General features: G+C 33.7%; 1 protein-coding gene across 7 annotated transcripts in view; it reads right to left on the bottom strand.

Moving 5' to 3' along the window:
• Positions 1-18,426, bottom strand: part of LOC128165362 (uncharacterized) — a 61,339-nt gene extending 42,913 nt beyond the window's left edge. For 2 of the 7 annotated variants that reach the window (XM_052829780.1, XM_052829783.1), the window contains exons 1-19: positions 10,318-10,496; positions 8,268-8,361; positions 7,558-7,684; positions 6,292-6,434; positions 5,969-6,102; positions 5,591-5,788; positions 5,138-5,346; positions 4,872-4,996; positions 4,529-4,703; positions 4,248-4,378; positions 4,025-4,158; positions 3,699-3,884; positions 3,083-3,309; positions 2,850-2,980; positions 2,621-2,727; positions 2,330-2,515; positions 940-1,199; positions 379-512; positions 11-141 (exon numbers count right to left, since the gene is read on the bottom strand). In XM_052829780.1, coding sequence (XP_052685740.1) covers positions 11-141; positions 379-512; positions 940-1,199; positions 2,330-2,515; positions 2,621-2,727; positions 2,850-2,980; positions 3,083-3,309; positions 3,699-3,884; positions 4,025-4,158; positions 4,248-4,378; positions 4,529-4,703; positions 4,872-4,996; positions 5,138-5,346; positions 5,591-5,788; positions 5,969-6,102; positions 6,292-6,434; positions 7,558-7,684; positions 8,268-8,361; positions 10,318-10,479 — 2,994 coding nt within the window. In that variant the 5' untranslated portion in view covers positions 10,480-10,496. Of the gene's footprint in view, positions 1-10; positions 142-378; positions 513-939; positions 1,200-1,525; positions 1,671-2,329; positions 2,516-2,620; positions 2,728-2,849; positions 2,981-3,082; positions 3,310-3,698; positions 3,885-4,024; positions 4,159-4,247; positions 4,379-4,528; positions 4,704-4,871; positions 4,997-5,137; positions 5,347-5,590; positions 5,789-5,968; positions 6,103-6,291; positions 6,435-7,557; positions 7,685-8,267; positions 8,362-10,317; positions 10,511-13,194; positions 13,249-18,359 lie in introns of those variants that run through there. The other 5 variants (XM_052829782.1, XM_052829781.1, XM_052829787.1 and 2 more) reach the window with 5 other exon arrangements.
• Between the last annotated feature and the right edge of the window lie 3,470 nt (positions 18,427-21,896).

Here is a 21,896-nt window from a genome sequence, read left to right as displayed (position 1 = left end):
TTTCCAATACCATGCTAGGATTGGGTGTGATTTTTTCCAGAGCAGAGAAGAGAGCCGGAGCAGAGCTGTTGACTGTTTTCAGGAAGTCAGCAAAGGTGGGGGACAAATCACTCAGCACTTTATCTATATCCATTGTAGAACCTACAAATGTCAATGAAAATTGTTTTTATCATAAACATTCAAATACTACTTTAAATTCAATTTTTAAATGATCTTTCCAGACTGTCATTATTTAGATTAATATTATGATATGCAGATATTTCAAAATAATCAATGCATGCTAGGTCACATTCTTATTCATGCATTTTAAAATTTATTCATTTACTTTAAAATCAAATAGAAATTGCATGAAAACTCTGGCTAAGCTGATCAGCTTACCCTCCAGGAATTCCGTCCCAAGCTTGATAAGGCTGGCCCACTGCTTGACGTAATACCTAGCTATCCTCCATTCCGTCACATTCTCTAGCTGTTTATCCAACTGTTCTAGAGTAGGGACAAGACTAGCTCCCACACTGTATTACATATAGATATTCAAATAATACATACCTAGGCCCTGGTCAAGACCATATATATACACGTACTGAGGAGACTTTAATTAGTAAAGTCAAATATCTATTAATTTTTTTCAAAATACTTTATAAATAAAGCCTCTACTCAAATTCAGAGATCAAATTTTACATGTATTATGGTAATAGACCCCTTCATGATAACTGTGGTACTGCTCTCTTGCAGGGCAAAATGATATACTTTGCCGAAATTTCAGTAGGTAGATAATTAAATGACGTAAATGAAACAATTGACATTATGTCATATTTCACCAAACCATGTCATTTTGCCCTGCAAAAGGGCAGTACTGCAGTTACTGTGAAGGGGTTAATTAGTTTTTTATAATTTTTTTAACATCTCTAAGTGATTGCCATATAAATTCGCAACCCGTACTTCATCATGTTCATATTCATAATATTCAGCGTATTCATGATGTTGGATGTCTGATCTGTTGGGGGCATAATTGGTGCCTTCATCTTGTTCATCATCACCTCTACTGCTTCAACAACACGGCTAAAATTGAAAGACTGAATGGATTCAATCATGTTCGTCACTGAATTCTGCTCCATTGTCACCATGCCCTGTATGTTGTACACCATTTGTGCCCAGTCAAAGTCTGTGTTGGGGTCACTATGGCTCATGTACGTTGAGATCTGTAAAATAGGTTGATTTGAATCAATTGCAAGTAATCAAACAGTAAACTGGCATTGGTAAGCTAAAGAAAACATTTCTATAGGCTATAGGCCATATCAGTAGATGTTTCTAAGCTACGATAATTAACAAAAGTTAACCAACAAAGTTAACATAACTAAGTACTTCTTATCATTTATAAGTTTTATCTCACCACATCTAATAGTTGCTGATATCATTTTTTTTTCTATAACCTATCTTAAACCAAAAGTCCAAGCTTAAAAGGATTTTTTTTTATGAACGTGCAAACCAGAGTATATGCATATCACACTGATCAGCAAAATTTCACCTGTCTTTAAACTTACAGATATCAATCCACCCAACAATACCCCCGAACAAAATTTTCAAGTAAAGGATAAACCAAAGATTCCATTTGCCCATGATTTTTATCATAAATCGTAAAAGTGACTAACGACAGACGACGTGACGATTTGGTTTTCCCGCATACGAGAAAACTCCGAACCCGATGCAAAAAAGAGCTACGAAATACATTAATCCCAGTTTTAGAATCGAAGTCAGTGAATATTTGTCTACCAGTTCAGGTGTTTTCGTGCATATTCAACATCATCTTTTTCAAATATAGAGTAGATATGGATATCAGAATACTCCATAGAAAATTGGTATTATGATTTATGTCTAAAATTGTTATTTCCAATTAAAAAAGGAAAAAAAAATTTACTATATAATATACCAGTATTTTTTATTCATATCTGCAAATTAAAACATTTATATATTGTCTATACTATAGTAGCCTTTAAGTTACAAAACAATCCGATCTCTTCCTTATAAACACAAACATATAACGGACCCTCCCCTCCGTTATATGTCCGGCAATGAATAAACTTCAATTAAGGTTTCTAGACTACTTTTGATTTATATAAAGTACATGCAAAAATCTTTTAATTTTCTTTTCACATATTTCACATATAACCAAAAGGTACAGGAAATTAAAACTCAACTTGTAAATCAACTTATTTACGAAAACGTCATCGATAGCACTAAACTTAAAGCATTCATTTTGACTAAACCATCTCAGTCATTTAAACTTACAATGGTACAAATATTATACACGGGATCTTGTCAATGCACTGACCTCGTTTGCCACATTAGTTGTATCCACCGCGGACACGACTTTGGTCACCATCGCTGTCCAATTGGTGGAGCATATCATTGTCTCCATGGTTACCACGGGTACGTAATCTGGCATGTTCATCTCTTGGAACCAGTGATTGTCGCAGAAAGAATCCATCGTAAACCCTTGCGATATGTATCTTTGAACCTTCAAAATTATTCAAAAAATTATCTATTTTTATTACGATAAAATAAAATAAATGCGGTAACATTGCACAAAAAGGTTATTGTTCGACATTTCAAACATCGTTACCATGGTTGTATTCTGCATCATGTTCATGGTGGCTTCGGCAATCTCCGGAGAATAGTTCACCACAAACCGCATCATTGTCATCATCGTAGAATTGTTACCTGTTAGCTCTGCAATTGTAAAAAAAATAATTTGAAATATAATTAATGCAATAATTCCCGTAGTTTTGGTAACAGGAACAGGTGCTTTCCCTAGGATCCATTTCCATCTGAATGATTGGAAATTGCGTCACCTTCGAGTTTCCTATTCTGTTCTAGTTGACTCTGCATGACAGCGCTCATTGACTTGACGATGGGACCGACTGAGTACCACATAGGGGAACCCTCAAGAAACTGACCAGTCTTCACGACCACCACAGGCCAACTACAAACAACATAATATGTTTATAGCAATAAACCTACTTTATGCCTGTATAAATTGAGTTACTCGTATAATTTAAAGACAAACCACACCGTCGCTATTTACCTTCCTTGTACAAGATACAGTTGCGTGTCTTTGAAGAACGCTTGCCATTCCTCAGTCCTTGGATCAATGACGGGAAAACTCATCCTCCCAACCATTGCCTCCCACACACTGCCGCTCCCATACAGCTGCTGTACCCCCATAATCACCGTGGTGGCCTTCTGGTAAACCGTAGCCAGCTCCACGCGTCGGACCGTACCGTTCACGAGGTCGTCTATCATTGGTTGAATCTACGATACAGAGAACACAGCCTAACCAAGGAACAATAAGGGGCCCTTGTTTTCAACAGTAAGACAAAGTGTATTTGTCGGCTACACTGTTGGAGACAGTAAGTTAATTGTTTATTTGCAATGGTGAGTGCAAGTTGATGGTAATGCATCACTTAACTACTTTATTTCTGGTTATTACTTAAAAAATATGTATGCATGCTTCGAAATGAACGGATTAACGACCCAAAAAGCGTGGCTGCAAGGTACATTTCAGTCTTTGGCTAACTACTCAGCAATAGTCAAAAATTGTTTTGCGTTGTTGCTTTGTAGCTTACGTCTGTATAGACTGGAATGACGGAAAGCAAACATTTTTTTTTCAATTTACTTTAAAACATCTTTAAAACAAGCACCTGCTTTGCGAATACATCCTCCCAGATCTTCATGCTTGCTTCCAGATTCTTGGCGATTTGGTGAGTACAGAGACTTTTCTCCAGTTTTGCAATTTCTGCGTGGAGACCATGGTTACCGTCTGGCATACTCATCTCCACGATCCTCTTACACACGGTAGGGTAGTCAGAAGTGTTGTTGATGATTGCCTAAAGTATCGAAAGTGTATTCATAAAATGATACTTTCACTAACTAGAGGACAATTTAAAGCCATCACTGAAATTTTACTACCGACAAGCAAATTTACTACAATGAAATAAAAGAAAGGTCACACAATAGGAAACTCTACCAGTAGATTTGCAGGCTCTATGAATGCCATGACCACAGACTTTGTCACGTTTGGTCCATGTTCAACCAGTGAAGTGAAGGCATCCAAAACATCTTGATTGTACACGACGGTTGAATTCAAGTTTTTCTCTAAATCTGGAAAATAATAAATATGTTTAGAATATTCTATCCAAAATTACAAATACGTATTGTAAAATTTACTCCGAAGAAGGGTCATTCCGCACCTCTCATGGCGTCAAGGACTGTTATAACAACGTCCATTGTACCATCTATTGAGTCCAAGACGAACTGACTGCTGTTGCCCAGTACCATCTCGGTCAAATGCTGAATCTCGTTCATACCACGGAGAATAGTTCTGTATAAGCCAACAAAACAAGTCTTTCATCATCATCATCATCATCATCATCATCACTTGTTTTTATTTTTCAATATCAATATTAGTTGTCTTTTAAAAAAGAATAAAACCAATTTTTTTTTTAATATAACACAATATTTATTCACATACGTTTCATTTAGGGCTGTGATATTTCCGCTAAAGAGAGAGGAAATGACGTTTACGGCGTTGTCAATGGATACGGTAGAGACCATGGACAGCATGTCTAAAGAAATGTTATTAGCCGTCAGCAGTGCCATTATATCCTTTTGTTTTTCAACAAGCTCAGTCAAGTTGAAGCTGGACTCTGAAAGAAAATGTCGTTTACAACTTAAACAATCCAAAAGTAACACTTAATGAGACAACATCCTAGCTGTTTTGTTTCAATAGTCAAAGAACATTTCTGCTAAAAAATCATTGACCCAAACAGATCTGCGGGGTGCTCAAGCACCGATGTCTGAAGAACTCAACTTACTTCCGCTTGCCATGTTGGAGACATCCAATGCGACACTGACTAAATCTTTGGTGACATTCCAACCAACATTGCCCGAGTCTATTTTCTCAACGATTGGATCCAAAAACTTGACTAAATCAGACATCCTGCAATCGTAAAATCGTTTTCCATCAGCAACAACTTCAGTGGTAATTTGAAAAACATTTGATTTCTTTTGTTAAGGTTCTAAAGTATAAAATTCCATGATACGAAAATTCCGAATTTGGTTGCATTCTACTCTAACTTACCAAGAAAGATCAGTGAACCCAAGGTGGGTTATGGAATCAACCAGCCCTGGAATCTTGTGTAGTAGACTCGGAAGGTCCTTAAGGTCTGGAAGGTCCCGGATAATGTTCATAAAGTTTGAGGTCCCATACAGGAGATCTGCCATTGACGCTAGGTCCTCCATGGCGTCAGTCAAAGTGTAGTCCATAGTCAAAGTAGTCAGTGTTTTCGACTGAAAGGAAGACAAAATATGACGTCAATTCAACCAGAAAGTGAATAGGATTTTTAAGATATTTTTTTAACGATCTATTTGTGAGGAAATTTTATTTTTGTAAAGATGGGGGTATCTAGCTATTTGGTGCTTGCAAGCACATTGATTTGATTGTGATATTTTAGGTTTTACATAGAAAAGCTCGGATTTGAGTGCGTCTAAATGGAGTCTCGTTCTTCAACAACATAAACTTTGCCGTACATACCACGCGAATGATGGCCGCTATATCTATCTGATTCTGGACAACGTTGGTGATTTCTGGAATCTTGCTCTCTGGAATTCCACAAAGTGACGTAGAAACCGACGTCACGTTGACGCCAAGCCGAAACATCATGTATTCCCTTAGCCTGTCTTGGTCACAAACAATGCCTCTGAAATCAATGGATCCGATGTTGTGTAGTACCTGTTGGGAAAAAGGGATGTCCAACAAGTATTGAAGAGTATAAAGTTTCTGCAATTATTGGTGAAAAAATTTTAATATTTTAAAATTAGGAGATTTTTAAAAAATCATGAAGTGTTAAAGCACAAACATTTATGTTAGTATTCAAATCAAAACTATATTCTGCTAGAAAGCGATATTTACCTGTGGAATGTTGAGATTGGCATTTAGTAAGGCGTCTGCTATGTCATCTGACATCACATTGAGCTGGTTAACTAGGGTGTCCTTCATTTTGTCAGGGTCCCTGAAAAAGTTCCTCACCACAAAGTTTGTATCGTCTGTAAAACATTTTAGAGAATAAATTATTGATTAATTAAATGAATTTAATTTTCTTGAATTGAATTAAGTATACATCAACCAGTTAAATATCGCTTTATCTTCATGCATCGAGATTAAATGGTGATTTCAATTTCTTTGCTTTGTTAATGTCTCTAATTACCCCCCCCCCCCTTCCACCCGTCACTTACTCATGACACTGGACAGCGAGCCGTTCCGTGAGATGGAGTTGATGACGTTAGCAAGCTTGACTCCCGTCTTCACTGACCTCAGGGCCTGCAGGGTGGGCTCGTTAGAGAAGTGGGGGGACATATCCTGTATGGCTGCAGCAAAACTGTAAAATAGCCCAGATAGATGAAGTATATAAGTGTAAATAGAGCAGATAGATGAGAATGTATAATTAATGCATAAGGACACTTTTTTCCGAATTTCATATTTTTTATGTGGTGAGATAGTGATTCATATCTTAAGATTAATTTTCAAAGAACCGCATTGTCTTTGGTTTTCATTTTTAAAAACAAAAATCATGTAGGTAAAATGCTTTATTATACTAGTGTGCACTTTCGTTCTCTCGATTTTATTCTACATTTAAGCATGTTAATTTTACAAAACTTCTACAGCATTCCTGTTTATTTTGTGAATACACTAACAAAACCAATGATTTGTTCATTGCTTACAATTAGAAAATTGCAGCGATTGACGCTAGGTATATTCATGTAACAAATTCAAGGCAGCTGAATCCTTTGGTTCAAATTTCATCAAATTAAAGATCCGAGGGAAAACGCTTTAAATCACCATTATTATCACTTCCCTCTCGATTACTCATGTATGGCAAATACAAAAAAATGTTTGTCTAAGCCACGCATAAGATAATCACTTCTTATCGTTAGTAGTAAATTCTACAGTAAAACTCGGTTATAGCGAAGTCCTGTGGACTGTAATAGATTAACGTTTTCTTTGCTATATTCGTAATTCGTTGTATCCGTACAACGAATTCATAATGATAGTTATAGCGAATTCGCTATATACATTTTTTTTCTTCCACATCGCTACCATTTTAGCCTAATGCATAAAATAAACTACCTGCTTTAAAAACTTAAAACAATTCAAAGAATTGTGTCAATTTGTATTGCTAAGTTTTACAATTATTTTACAGTTCGCTGTAAAAGTGTAAATTTCGTTATTTTTCATCTCTAGAAGTCTCAAATTCGGTTCGCTATATCCGTCGTTATAGTCTTTTAATTTGTTAGAATTTGTTAAGAGTCTTGCTTGGAACTCGATCCACAAAACTTCGCTATATCCGAGATTTCGCTATATCCATGTTAGTACTTGACGTAACCGTGTCAATCTGAATGCAAATTCTTTTGACCGCATAGAAACTAACGAATTGAGAAACATACATTTATATACATGCTTATAAATCCCCTTCCGATCAGGGCGGACCCCTTGTTACCCACCTGTTCATGCTTTGTTGCTTTATCTCTATCCTACTGCGGGCCTCGCACGGATTCTGTAGGTTGCACACAGTAGACTGTAAAAACGGCACAAGTCCAGCGCTCGGCAACGCGTGCTCGTTGTAGGAACCTACCAAAATTACGCCCAAAATTAGATTTAAACAAATTACTATAAAGCCTTGGAAAACCGTTTGATATAGATAAGTAAAGAAACGCATGCATCCATATTATACAAGAAAATTTAAATTTGACATGTGTTATTGTATAAAAATATATTAGACAAAAGGTTTGAAAACAATTGTTTTTAATATTCGGTGTTCTCACCTTATATATATATATACAAGAACATTTCATTTCTTTAGTTGTATAATATACATTGAAAACACAATGATTGCTTCTATCATTGTATAACATTAGAGGTTTTTTTTTCGTTTTGTTTGTATTTTGCAGCAGATTTAGTATCATGATAGACTTGCAAATGGTTGAACTAACGTATGGCTTGGTCAGTACGAAAAACCGAATTTTGTGAAAATTTTATTCAAAATTTACTGTATAATGATATCAAAATGTTTTTGTCTATAATATTTTGATGTATAACATGGTTATTGTGAAAATGTTCTTCAAAATCTACAGATGAAACTGTAATGTTTATGCATGTATTTATTGCCTGACGACTTGTAATAATTATTTATTTGCATGTTGAGTTTACTCACATGTTTCTTTTTTCACGGGTGGTGTCCCTTGGCGAATGATGATAAAGACCAGGAATATGAAAACTGGCCATACTACTTCTAATAATAACACATGCTGAAAAATAACAAATTTAAAGTTAAATTAGTTTTTTTACTAGTAATTTCTTTCTCTGAAAACTGTTATACAGAATTAGTGTAAAGCTCAAGAATTTTTCCCGGGTGGCGGTGTTTTGTGGTCTTTCTTTTTTTGTAAATTTTACTTTGTATATTTGATAAGTCTGAATGTCCAAGGAGATGCCACCGATCCCCGAATGAACTGTGTGACCCTCATGTACTTTGGGATGGAACATTTCTACTTAGTGTAAGTAATAAAACATTCTCTACACATACGATGACGTTGGAATAGAGAGGTTTATGAGAATGATAGTGTTTTCCGATTATCACATCCGTAAACAGTTAAAAACATTCAAAAATGAAGGATTCAAATGACATACTAAATTCATAATTACAAAACAGAACAAAGATCTAATGTCAGCAATTACTTTGAATAAAAAAACTTAAAACGTACGCACAATACTTCAGAATTTTTCAACACCTGGTCGATGTTTCGTGTATTGTGAATGGCAGAATATGTAAGATAAAAACTATCATGCAGCATTGTTTGAATAATGACGAGTTGTTTTACATGTATATATCCTGGGCGCAGGCACGTAAAAATGGAGGGGGGGGGCGCAGGCTCACCCATAAAATCTTGACACGCAAATAAAAGTGGGATGGGGCAATTTTATATATGTAAAATTAAGGAAAATGTTTTCTGTGAGAAAAGTGGGGGGGGGGGTGTCAGCCCCGTTCCCCTCCCTGCCATTCCATCCGTTCCATCCCCGACCCCCTGCCACGTGCCTGGGGCGCTTGAGTGTAAAGTCTTACTGTGTCGAATTGAACCTCCAGATTTAGTGTTTTATGCATAATTGGTCTAGTCTATTAAAGAAATTAAACTCTTTTGCACTCATACAATGAACGATAGCATATCGATTACCTATTTATATAATATCTATGAGCAATGTTGCCAATGTTAACATACATCTCGATGCATAGGTGTTGATATCGATATTGATTTTATATGAATGACATAAAAATGAAACTCTGTAGCAAGACTATCATTTAACTATACTTCATGGTTCAGTAAAGCATGCAATAAAAAACATTTTAACGCCATTAATCTCAGAATTATCGCAAAGATAAATACATTAAAAGATTGAAAACAACAAATATTTTAATATCAAAATTTTATGGGACTACCAATTATAACTTATACAAACAACTTTCACGTCTGTTCTACTGTGTATGTAGAGGTGGGAAATCCGCCTGGGATTGTCAATCAACTAAACTGTCATTACAGAAGTGCATTGTTTAAATTAAACAAACAAAAAACACACCTCATATATTCTTGAGTGATGCAAAACTGATTACGTAATGAACACAATGATTCTTGTTTATTTTCCCTGTATATATGAATTGTTATATAGGATAAGTATAACATATTGTTCATCTGTCCTTGACGATCCAAGTAACAATCAATAAGCAAAGAGCCTACGGACCACAGCTCTCACCCGAGTAACAGCTCTAAATCCATCTATATTTTTTTATAAGATTTTTAATTTACAATGTGCCTACATTCTTTCCTCTTACGTTTTGAGAGAGGTTGAGAGTGGGTGGCAGGGATCATTTCGACGTTTTGAATTTCTACTAAAAAGCTATCAATTTCCCATACATGCACGATTTAATCATTTGATTATGCTACCATAATCAATCAGTTTGCACAAATCCATATCTTCACTTTATCTGGGTACCTGTTTTATATAATTTTACAAATAAAAGAAGCATGTAATGTGGTTCTTTCAAAGATTTCAACAAAATTCTCACTCTACGTATTTTAACTAAATATTGTTTCTTTTTAATTTTTCAATTTTTGTTTTTTAAAATTAGACAATTACTTTATTGCATAACATAACAGATATGCTTCAGTTGTCTATCGTTTAGGTTTCAAATATATATATGAAAAGTAGCTCACCTTTTGTCTTTTTCGAAGAATGACATTTTTCCACAGAAGCTGCAGAAACTGTCCAAACAGGCCCATTGCTCTTTGACCTGAAACATTTTTAAAAAGACGGCGATAACTTGAGTTCGGGTCTTTTGGGGGTTCTTCGTCGACATTGAATCGGTGATAAACCATTGTAAAAACACACGGGAAACATTCGAGTATACAGATATAAATGTTGGGATGTTTCCTGTTGTTTGTTCATAGCATGGGACAATCCACGCAGGATATACTTGTAGAGAGGAAGTGTGAAAACTTTATAAGATACGCAAGTAAGGCATAAAGACAGTAAATACGCATACATGCAAACGTTTGTATTTTTTATAGGAGAACTGAAGTGTCAGAAGAGAGTCTGATGCAGCATAAATTGTATTGTTTTATTTAAAAGAAGCGTTAAGAAATGTAGCCTTGTTTCCTTCCCACTGCCTCGATCATAAGAAAAAAATGTTTACAAGTCATAGATTACATGTAATTACATATATATCATTCAGACAAAGCCAAAAAGAAAAAAAATTAGGGTTATCGCCAGAATTTGTGGAATCTCAGTCTATGAAGAATATTTGTGTCAATACATGATAATAGTTGCAATGAACATGCACATGGATATTCAAATAATTTTTTTAAAGTCTGTGGTGTTTTGACAGGAAAAGGAGTTGTGTAAACTGAAAATTAATGGCAAGGATCGGTCGTGCTAGCTCCATGAGCCAAGATCCTAACCTATGAAATACATATATGTACTTTGATTGAGCCGGGTGTATGAAATTTTAAAATAATTTATAACGTTCAAATCTTAAAAAAAAAAACAACAGGAAAATAAGATTAAATAATTTACTTTGATAACGTTTTAGAATTTTTAAAGATTCAAAATTTGTTTTTCTCAAGTTCCTCCAACATTTGACCTATTTCACATCTACAATGTACGTAGATTAAAATACTTAACCATACGCAGGTTGGTCATTTATAACTATGGAATGTAATGTGTTCTGTTCCAAAACTGAAGAATATTTGATATTTGTTACGAAATGTTTACTTATGATGTAAAATCTCTGAGTTAGCATATACATGTACATTGCATCTTCGAAATCACAAGGTTAAAATGATCGATCCATCATATTATTACAAGGTGTCTTGCACATTGTTGGTGTTTTTAACTGGATTTAAGACAAATGGATTTTGTACATTATCAATATTGGTGGTGAAATAGTTGTAGACCCAATTATTCCTGCGAGTAGGTCAATATACATACCGGTGTATTAGCATTGACGGCCCCATGAGGTTTCACAGGTAAAGCAAATGCTCAATATTTACCTTTCGTGCATTTCGAAATGACTACGATGAAGAAATATGCCATCTTCGACAAGAATTTAGACTTCAAGCGCAGCTTAATAAAATTTTCTGGCATGTTGAAATTCAACAAATGAAACCTAATTACTTTATTGAAATAGAAACAATGTGAATCTTCAATAAGTTTGAGTGTTCCAATGATGGCATTTATCATGTATATTTATTATCAATTATTAGTTTTATGTGTAACAGATATTACTCGTTTCATTGCAAATATATTTTCTAAATTAAAAAATTAAAAAAATTAATCAAAAGGTCTATAGACATGTTTTTCTGTCTTTGTTTGTGATTGGATGTATACTTTATTTTTTTGCAAAGTTAATGTGTAATGTGGTGTTTTAAGTGCTTCGAATAAAGAGGCTAAGAACAACAAAGATAAACTTTTTATAAAAGTAAATGCTCTCAAGTGCACAGAACGGCATAGTTGACCGTATTTACATATCCGCATTGTATCAGGATAATATTCAATTTATCAGGAATTGAAAAGGAAAGTTTATTTACGAAAACCAAGCAGCTTATATCCGGGAGAGGTAAACAATTTTTTTTTATTAAACTGTATAGAAGGAGACACGTGACTTATTTTATTAAGTTTGGGTATCATTTTAGCGATCTAATTATATAATTTTTTTTAATATTTCGCTAATAAGTAAGATACTCGTTACATCAAGAAAATATATTTTCGTGAAATTTTAGCGATAAAGGATTTGCTCTCTTCGCCCCCTTTTTATCGTTAAAGCAATATGAGCTGTATTTTTTATAATTTTATTTTGCTGCATAAACCTGCTAGAATGATAAGTCTGCATGTAACTTAAACTTTTATTGTAAAACAGGTTTGTAAAAATCATTAATTTTTGTCAGAAGAAAGATTTCTCTTGTAAAGAATATATAAAATATCAAATATTGTACAGGACGACAATAATTCAATTTTGCTCCAATTAAGGCTTTTTAATGGATTTTCCCCTCAAAAATATATCTAACAGAAATTTAAAGACCATGATTTTTTGTCATCTATGTAGAAAATAACAATTTCGTTAAAAAAAATTTTCAACATAAAAATTGCAGCTCATATTGCCTTTAACTATTGCATAAATTATGAATACTTTATTAAGTCTTTGTATTTCATCAGTGATAACAGGTATCAATATACTGAAATGCAAACTTGTTTCCAGATCTATATTATTGACCTTTTTTATTAAAGAAAGAAATGACCAGTTCCTAAGATAATAAAAAAATGTTAAAACTACCTCCATTGAGGAAAAAACCCCTGTCGATCCCAATTGAGTAAAATGATGCATAGTAATCATTTGTAATAAATGATTCATAGCAAAAACAAAAGAAGCTAATTGTTTTTTTTTATTTACAAAGAATTATCCATTAAAAACTGAAATTGTACACATCCTACAGTACAAATAGAATTCTATGATTTTGTTCACTTTAAGAAAACAAAAAACCAATGCATAACAGTAATTGGATACACAAAGTCATGAATTAAAAAAACGATCCTACCTGTTCAGAAGCTCAAAAACAATAAAAGTAAAGTTGTGCAATAATACAAAAGCAAACTGATCGAGAGAGAGAGAGGTGTGGCGTATGGTGATTTCCCGCCACCGAATTTCTCAATGCTGTGCTGGGTTTAACTACGTCACAATGCACAGGTAACTTGTTTTCTTGAACCCAGTCCAAAATAGGTGTACATATATATACAGAAAAACAGATGCATGTTCGAGATCGTTCGCTTACGGTGTTCATTTTCAATAGAATTAGTAAACATATTAAAGATATGCGTCTTGAATTTTACAACAGGTTGTTTGTCCCCTACTAATTTTTGCATCTCGTAGTTCAACGTAAAAGATTTGAAAATGACACTTTTTTACTAGATAAAAGCATGTAGGAAAAAACCCCCATTTATATCATAAGTTTAGATATTCGTGATAAACAACCTGATGCCAAATCATCCATAACAGAGCGCTCTGTATGCAGCTAATATTCACTTGGATCAAAATATCACTAACTACGGTGTTAGCAAAGATGACACTTATATATAAAGAGTGACCAATAATTCGTATACTTGTGCATTGTCTATCTATGTCTACATGGTATACTTTACAACATTACCAAAAACAACTGCGACTGTTCTTTATTGAAAGAGAGTAACGAAGAATCAAATATTGAAATTTTTTTTAAGCAAACACAATTTCCAGTTTTCTGCTGGCACTTACTACATACTACTATCTTTCGGCTAAACGTTCGGCTAATCTACATCAACTGATGTTCTGTAGGTCACCTTGAATAGATCTATACATTTTATCAAAAACTACTGAAAATAGCTGGTCTGTTTCATTAGCAAGATCATTTTCATATATCCCAAATTATTCATACAAATACTAGTAAGTTTATTCTAAATATCAACAAAAATCCAGTAATATAAAAAAGGGCTTCCAATCGATGAAAATCAATTTGTGTAATTTTTAGATCTAGTTAACCTCTTATTTGTCAAAAAACAAATTCTTTTTTAACCTTTTCCGTGGGTAGAATTCAACAAACGTTTATCTCGTCAATATCTATTTCAACATCAGCGTACACACGCATTAAGACAAGTCCTACCAATCGTTGAGCGTTTTTGTTTTGATTAAGGATTTGCATAATTTCTAGCCTTTATAAACAACTCTCAAGCAACTTGAACGCGCATGTCTGTGCTTAATTGAAAATTATCCAGACTAATTCCGAGAAGCTATTAATCTAATTTTAATGTATTTATGGAGTTTTTTTTTTATTTCTTAAGATTTTAAAATTCCGAAACTATTTTTTAACTTCGATATTGTATTGAATGTCCTGTTAAATAAAGGTCTAAATGATCGGATACGACAATTTGAATGGATAATTTAATTGCTAAATATATGCCATGCCATACTTGTGTATACATAAAACACAGCATTTTTAATAATTCTGACCAGTTGGCCTTTTTTTTTTTATCTTCATAACCCGCATAGATCATCAAAGAAAACATTAAATTGTTTTATTTTAATCTTTACTTAAACAAATTAATGAACTGGTTGTAAAGAGTAAGTAAAAGTAACTGAAGTCATAAAGAATGAGCCAAGTCATCTTATATGAAAATTTGAGTATGACATAATCATGATTATTTCGTGCATTCCGTGATTTTTGTTATAGGTTGCCGAAGGTTTCGACCGATCAATAAACTGGTAAGAACTGGATCTTGCCGTTTTCAATGCAATCAATTTCCATTAGGAATGGAAGGAGGATGTAATAACATCATTATTCAAAATTAATATAACAGAACCATTTTTACAAGACCTTGATCGTTCGGTAAGATGTAATTATTTCTTCTTGCATCAAAACTAGGCAAGGTGCCCCTGGTTTCATGTGAAATATTCACAGATCGTACAGACTTCCCTAAAAAAAACCTAGACAAATATTGCTGATGGCAGAGGGTAATGTCTGAGTGAGTCAATATTATATGAAACAAGTCCTCTAATATGAGTATAAGAAGATCAAAATTAGTAGAACAAATATGCATGTTTATCGAGAATGCAATACCTTCCGGGTTATTAATTGGTTTTTAGTTCATAAATTTTCATTTTGCGTAAATAAGGGTTGGGAAAACAAATATTTTACCAGGCCCTATAACTGTACCGTTCCATTATTCTGTCCATGTAATGCGCAAGTTACAGATGTAAAAGTGATCCAGTAATGGGCCTCATTCAGATTAAAAAACAAATTCTACACCAGCATGGTCCGTTTTCATTGAGACTTTATCATTATTTCACACCTGTGTATCATAGCCGAATAAGAGCAGTGTGACCTATTTTTGGAGTTGTTTACCTGGGTGTATTTGTACGTGCTCAAGAGCACAGAATAAAATCAACGTTTTTAATTAAAATCAATTTAAATTGTACCTAATGTTTAATGACAAATACCAGAATATCAGAACCTGCAGGTACAGAGTGTAACAGTAAAACAGATAATTAGTTTGATGTTGGTTGCTCTCTTCAGAAGATACAAGGACATAATACACATGAATAGAAATAAGTTTATTTACGCACTTTGTGTTGATAAATGTCAATAAATATACTATTTTTAAGTGCTGGCAAAATCAGTATTTATACTGGTAGATTGAAATTGTCGAAACTTGCCAGTATTGATAATTGCTGAATTTTCCTTAATAAATTATTTTGCTTCAAGAAGAAAAATACAGTAAATAGAAAAAATAGGGAACATAGCGTATTCAAAAGAAATTAAAAAGTAGTAATTAAACGTAATTAAACTAGATTTTAATAAAATAAGAAAAATGATGAATTTGTGATCAAGAAAGGCGAATTGGAAGTTTTCCTGACATAATGAGGCCAAATGGCAACAAGAAAACGTAATGGAATACTCTGCACACACACACACACACACCCACCCATACACAATCTGAAGTTGAATATTGGGTACGTTTAAACACCTTATATATACCACAGTGTGAACATCTAGTTACCTTGTTAACTTGGTAATCATTCTGAATACTGTCCTGTACCCAATGTGGTGACCAATTCTTTGGCACATTTTATGAAGAGTCTTTGAATGCACATGTTTACTGCATTGAAATCGCGGTCTCCACATTTGGGATTGTACTCGGTGTAAAATTGTCAAGGGATTAAATATCGACGTCAATGGTTGTAGAAAATAAAGATAACAAAAAGAAAAAAACCCCAGAAAGACAGAGACGCGAGATGTTTCCCCAGTTAAAAATTAGCACAGTTTGAATTTTTTTCTTTTATCCTACCTTAAATTACTTTTTGCAGTTCCTCAAAAACTGTGTTGTTAAAGTTGATTAAGACATCTTCTGAAATTACATTATTGTGCTCCAAATTTCAAGTATTTTCATTTGATTATGTAATAATTTAACGATTGAGGGTTGAACTTTATCATGATTTGTACTGTCTTTCCACAAATTTATTTAAAAATTAAATTTGTTGTTATGACTATCCGTTTAGTACACGTTGATCCAATAGGAGCGAAATCAAGACGTGTCAGTACAATACATTTAACATAGCATCTACAAAAAACTTCATACAAATGAAATTTTAATTTTCGATATTGATCGCATTTACTAGACCTTTTAAATAACTCAAAAATACTGCACTCACCCATAAACAGAACAGTTGCATAATTTTCGGTATGATGTGTCTGGTTTTAACTGAACTTTTAGATAAATTATGGAATTTTGCTTGATTCTTTTTAGCTTTCAAAATAAATTATTCACAGATACTGTATCTATCAGTATCAGATCAGGTGAAAGTTTGACAATGCCGCTTTCAACAAGTAAGGATATTTAAAAAAAAAAGAAGAACAAAGAAAACCCCATTGTCTTATTTCGCATTAATAGAAATGAATCCTTTGGTTTTTTTTACAAGTTTTATTACTTTTAGAAATAAAACGGAAATATGTTATTCATCCGAATTTGATCATGTAATACACGTATCCTTGATTTGTATTGCAGCCCCATCCATTCCATTCCAACTCTAAACACAGTATAACATTTTCTGAATTACAGTAGATTCACCAAAAGATTTTAAGATAATTGATGAAGCGCCGATACATGGAGTTTGAAAAACGTCACGTCTATGGAAACTGAAACAATTAAAAGTTCACTCTTTAGGATTTTTTCCACAATGGACAGTCTTCATTTAATTTGACCCCACACAGACCTGTCAAAGAGATTTCGAAATGTCGGGGCACGGACTGTTATCAAGGTTCCACTCGAGAGAGTCTTGTTAAAGGAAATATGCAGTGAATGGTAAACTAAGATCATAATTCATATAACTTGGCCATACTAGATCAAAAGGCTTCACCCTGGGTCACACAGTTTCCATATAAATTATATCTGTTTGTTGCTACAATACGTATGAAGTACAGGAAAAATAAAAAAAAAAACAAGCAAATCCTTTCTATTGTAACCATAAAGAAGTGTAACCATTTTTTCTGTAACAAAATTCCATAACAGGTTGTCCTGTTAGATTAATATTACCGGTTACAAAGTTACATATTACATATCATTTAACACAAATGCATCGTCCGAAACATATCAAATTCACCAATGACTGATTATTTCGAAATACATAGAAAAACATTCTTAGTTTGTCGATCGCTTTGATGATAATTTGGAAACTTTACATTATCTCTCAAGAATTTTTTTTTAAATAACATTAAACGGTGGTATCTAGAAACTGTTGCCATCTCCTTTAAAAGAAGCCTTAATCCTACCTTAAAGCTTATATCAAAAACTTCGCATTAATCCAATTTGGACAAGATTCACAACTCCGTTTTATATGAAGAAAGGGGTCCCTGAAGTTCACCTATATCGATCTGTTTTGCTTTGTTAGCATTCACACTGGAGAACCCGCTGAAGCGCGCAACGATGTTCAAACACCACGGGTATCACCAATAGGACAAGGAGAGACCGGGTAGCTAACGGGTTGTCTGAGATCTCCCACGCCCTCAACAACTTTCATTGACCGTACAGATTAACTTGGTAGACTTTGTAGACTAACTTCGTGATTTAAATATTCCAAATTTGCTCTACTTACTTGTCACTGTGATGACCTTGCTTAAACTTAGAAAAGAGTATGTAATTTGGGGCTAAAAATTTGAAAATTTTGGTAACTTACCTGTTAGTTAGCTAGATCCACTTTTCTTAAAACACATAGCAAACTTAAACGTCAGGGTTTGGTCTACGTACGCAGTGAAAGAATGAGGGCTCTGATAGGGATAACTTCTGATAACTATATGACCTACTTTTTTGTCTCTCATTACGCTCATTTCGAAACATCATTTTAACGATGAAATTACCAATATTACACTTATGCTGCATATGCACTCCTACCCACCCTAGTCAATGCAAATTTGAACGATCGTTAGTTGATTTATCCTAAACTGTTTACGGATTTATTGATATTTTTCTGTCAAAAGGGTTTCTATAAACCATAAAAGGTCTTTGTGTTCTTATCAAAACAAAATTAATGTGTATTTTTCTAATAACACATTCTAACGAAATGTATGAAGGGATTCAGCTTCTCGAAAACCTTTAGCAAAGACATTGGTTGGACACTCTTTGTGTGATATGAGAGAGAGAGAGAGAGAGAGAGAGAGAGAGAGAGAGAGAGCAGGAGGTCAACCGTTCAGTCTGTTTATACGGCAGATTAGACAGTTATATGTGTGTATTGCCGTGCAGTGTTTGTGATCTTGATGCAAATAAGGTATATCACACATATATCATATTCCTTGGGAAGAGCCACTAATATCTACCTGTAAAATTTAAAATTCACGACCATCATATTTTTATAACCTATGATAACGTTAAAGCAATTGCTCTCGTGGAAGGTATTACTATAATTATACTAGCGATTGTCGCGCAAAACTGAGGGTGAAATTTGGCAAATGGATGTTAAAAGGTACCCAGACGTACGTTACGTAATGTTACGATATCAAAACCAAGACTGCTAGATTTGATGTTTGGACCCTAGTTCTGATCATACATAATCTTTACGTAAAGATTTTCTTATCGATATTTTTTGTCGAATCTTTTATATATTTTTTACTACCAAGAACTTTGGTGATTATCCTTGTAACCAAGATCAGTTGGTGATGGCGATCTGACGAAGATTAAAAAAAGCTAAAATGTCAAAATACGTTCCATTTTTACGAACGACTTTATGTTAAAATTGAAGATGGAAGGGGGGGGGGGGGTAAAATAGCGCAAATGCCCATTTGGTTTCATCGTTAAATACAATTTCAAATTTTATTTTCCTCGATCATATTTAATAATTATTTTATAATACAAGTTTTCAAAAGCACAGTTTCTAACTATAATCATATATTATTTTAACAAATAATAAGGGAAAAAAATATTATATCAAGTTTTGGTGGTATCGAATCCTCAGCATTTTAATAAAAGCCTAGTCATCTAATGTAAGTTAATATCTGGTGCTCTAATCACCGAGCCATTTCAGTCACAACAATGTTCTTTAAATGCTTTATGCGACTTTGGCCACGAATTTACGGACGTATCATTTTTCTAAAAAAAAGATACAAAATGATATTTTTGATGTAGAGTGGGTCATCTCTCCACGTTTTTGTTGACTGAAATCGGTTTAATTGTTTTCCATTGAACCCTATTTAGACTATGACAAAAATATGGAGCGCAGACCCACTCTTTGGAAGACAGGACATTGTAGTTCTAAAAAAGGACACCATTTGGAGGTTTTGATACGCATACTCCAGTTTAAATCAACATACTCCGTGTATTGAAAATATAGAGGAATTACAACTCGAAGTTTTGCTATAAATATACAATGTTTAGATTGATTTTTCAAAACTTTATCAAAGTTACTCTTTTCATTTCTATATCTTATACGTCCTTTTATAGGCATTTTATACGTCTTATTCACCCATCTTCTTTCAAAAAAGCATTGCCTAAGTAGAAGTTTGAAGGCTGTTTCTATGCTTAGGGGAGATTATGGTGATTTCCTTCGGTTTCATGCACATAATCTATGGTTGTTCGGTAAACTTATTAGATACGTTGATCCGTCGTGTTTTTACATTTTTTATTAGCAGCTAGTGTGTTTCGTTGAAAGATCGTTCTGCGTAGAGTATACCAACAGCAAAGATTTCAAACTTTACGCTGTCAGCAATTCTTTGTACATGTTTATATCTACATGTACATACAAAACGTTTTAATCACAGAAGCAATATTGTCACACTATTAAAATCATTCAAAGGATAACAACAAATATATTTCATGAAAATATGCATTTTTTTCCGACCAAAATTAATACATTATTTTTTCTGAACCATAAACCGCAAACAAGAAAACAATCCGATCGAATTTTGGTATTTGGTATTTCGTAAACCTAAATAATGATAACTATTGGAATTGTAAAATTTAAAAAAAAATTAAAACAAGATAATTTTATTTATGTTTTCGATATTTTTGTAGGAATTTACAATAAAGCAACTCAATTCTGAACATAAATATAATTTAGACAGCGTCAAGGTGCATTCCGGCCATTCTTGTCAATTTATTTATTAATTTCTTCCATTTAAACCAGCTCTAACGGAGTTTCTTCTTCAGATGCGAGAGTTTTACCTTAATTTTAAATTTAGATCAGCTATTTTCGCAGTCTTTTGGCGTTTCGCCGGGACTGCCATTTATAGTTATCATTAAGGTGAGCTTACGACGAGCAGCTACCTATCACCAGCGCTGACATGAGACATGAATAGCCGGGAATTAAACTAGAAAAAGACCTGCAGCCATGGACGAAATCACAACATATATATATATTTAAATTTAAGGTGATAAATAAGAGGACACATCCACCAGTGAGCAGGACGCATTAAAAAGAGAAATACAAAGTAAGCATTGAAAAGGTGTGCCTTAAAAATCAGAACGAGGCCTAGGGCTCAGTTTATTATGTGTTGGTTAATATTCAAAAATGTTTACATACGGATATTTCTGACATTTGCATCGTCCGTTAACAATTTTACTTTTCTAACTTCTTCTTGAAAACTAAATGCAATTGTTACTATTTTAGTTTGAAGCATTTCTAAAGCATTAGAGAAATTAAAATTATGAATTTGATTTTACCACTACTGGGCCTCATGAGCGGGGCCAAATACGCAAAAAAACCCCAAAAAAAAACAACAACCAAAAAACCAAAACAAAACAAAACCCAAAAAACCCTCAAAAAACCCAGAAACCCCACTTGTTGGACAAACCTAAAGCACGGCTATGGTGTCTATGAAACTATTTAACAAAATTGTGAAATTCATGGCCTCTGGGTCAGGGGTTCAAACCCTAGGACGGGACCAATAAGGCAATAGAGTTAAAATCTATTAAATCTTTGAAAAAGTATAAAGAAATTTACAACAAAGACAACTCTGTCAGCTATGGCCAAGTAACCATCTCATTCTATGAATCTCAATGATGACCACGCAACTGATTGTACCAACTTCTGTCAACCAAGAATTACTGTAATGGATAGTCATAATGTTGCTCAGCTCTATCACAGATGAACAATTATTGACTTTACAAAAAGGTGAACATGTATATAAACAAGCGGCTATCAGGTATACTATGGGATACTTTATTTTAAATCCGTTCAATCTCTAGTCATTAGTACATGATTTTGGTAGTACATTACCCAAGT

The sequence above is a fragment of the Crassostrea angulata genome, chromosome 10 (genome assembly GCF_025612915.1).
Source record: "Crassostrea angulata isolate pt1a10 chromosome 10, ASM2561291v2, whole genome shotgun sequence".
Classification (NCBI taxonomy): Eukaryota; Metazoa; Mollusca; class Bivalvia; order Ostreida; family Ostreidae; genus Magallana; species Magallana angulata.
The sequence above is the reverse complement of the archived record's forward strand: the minus strand, read 5'-3'. Positions and strand labels throughout refer to the sequence as shown.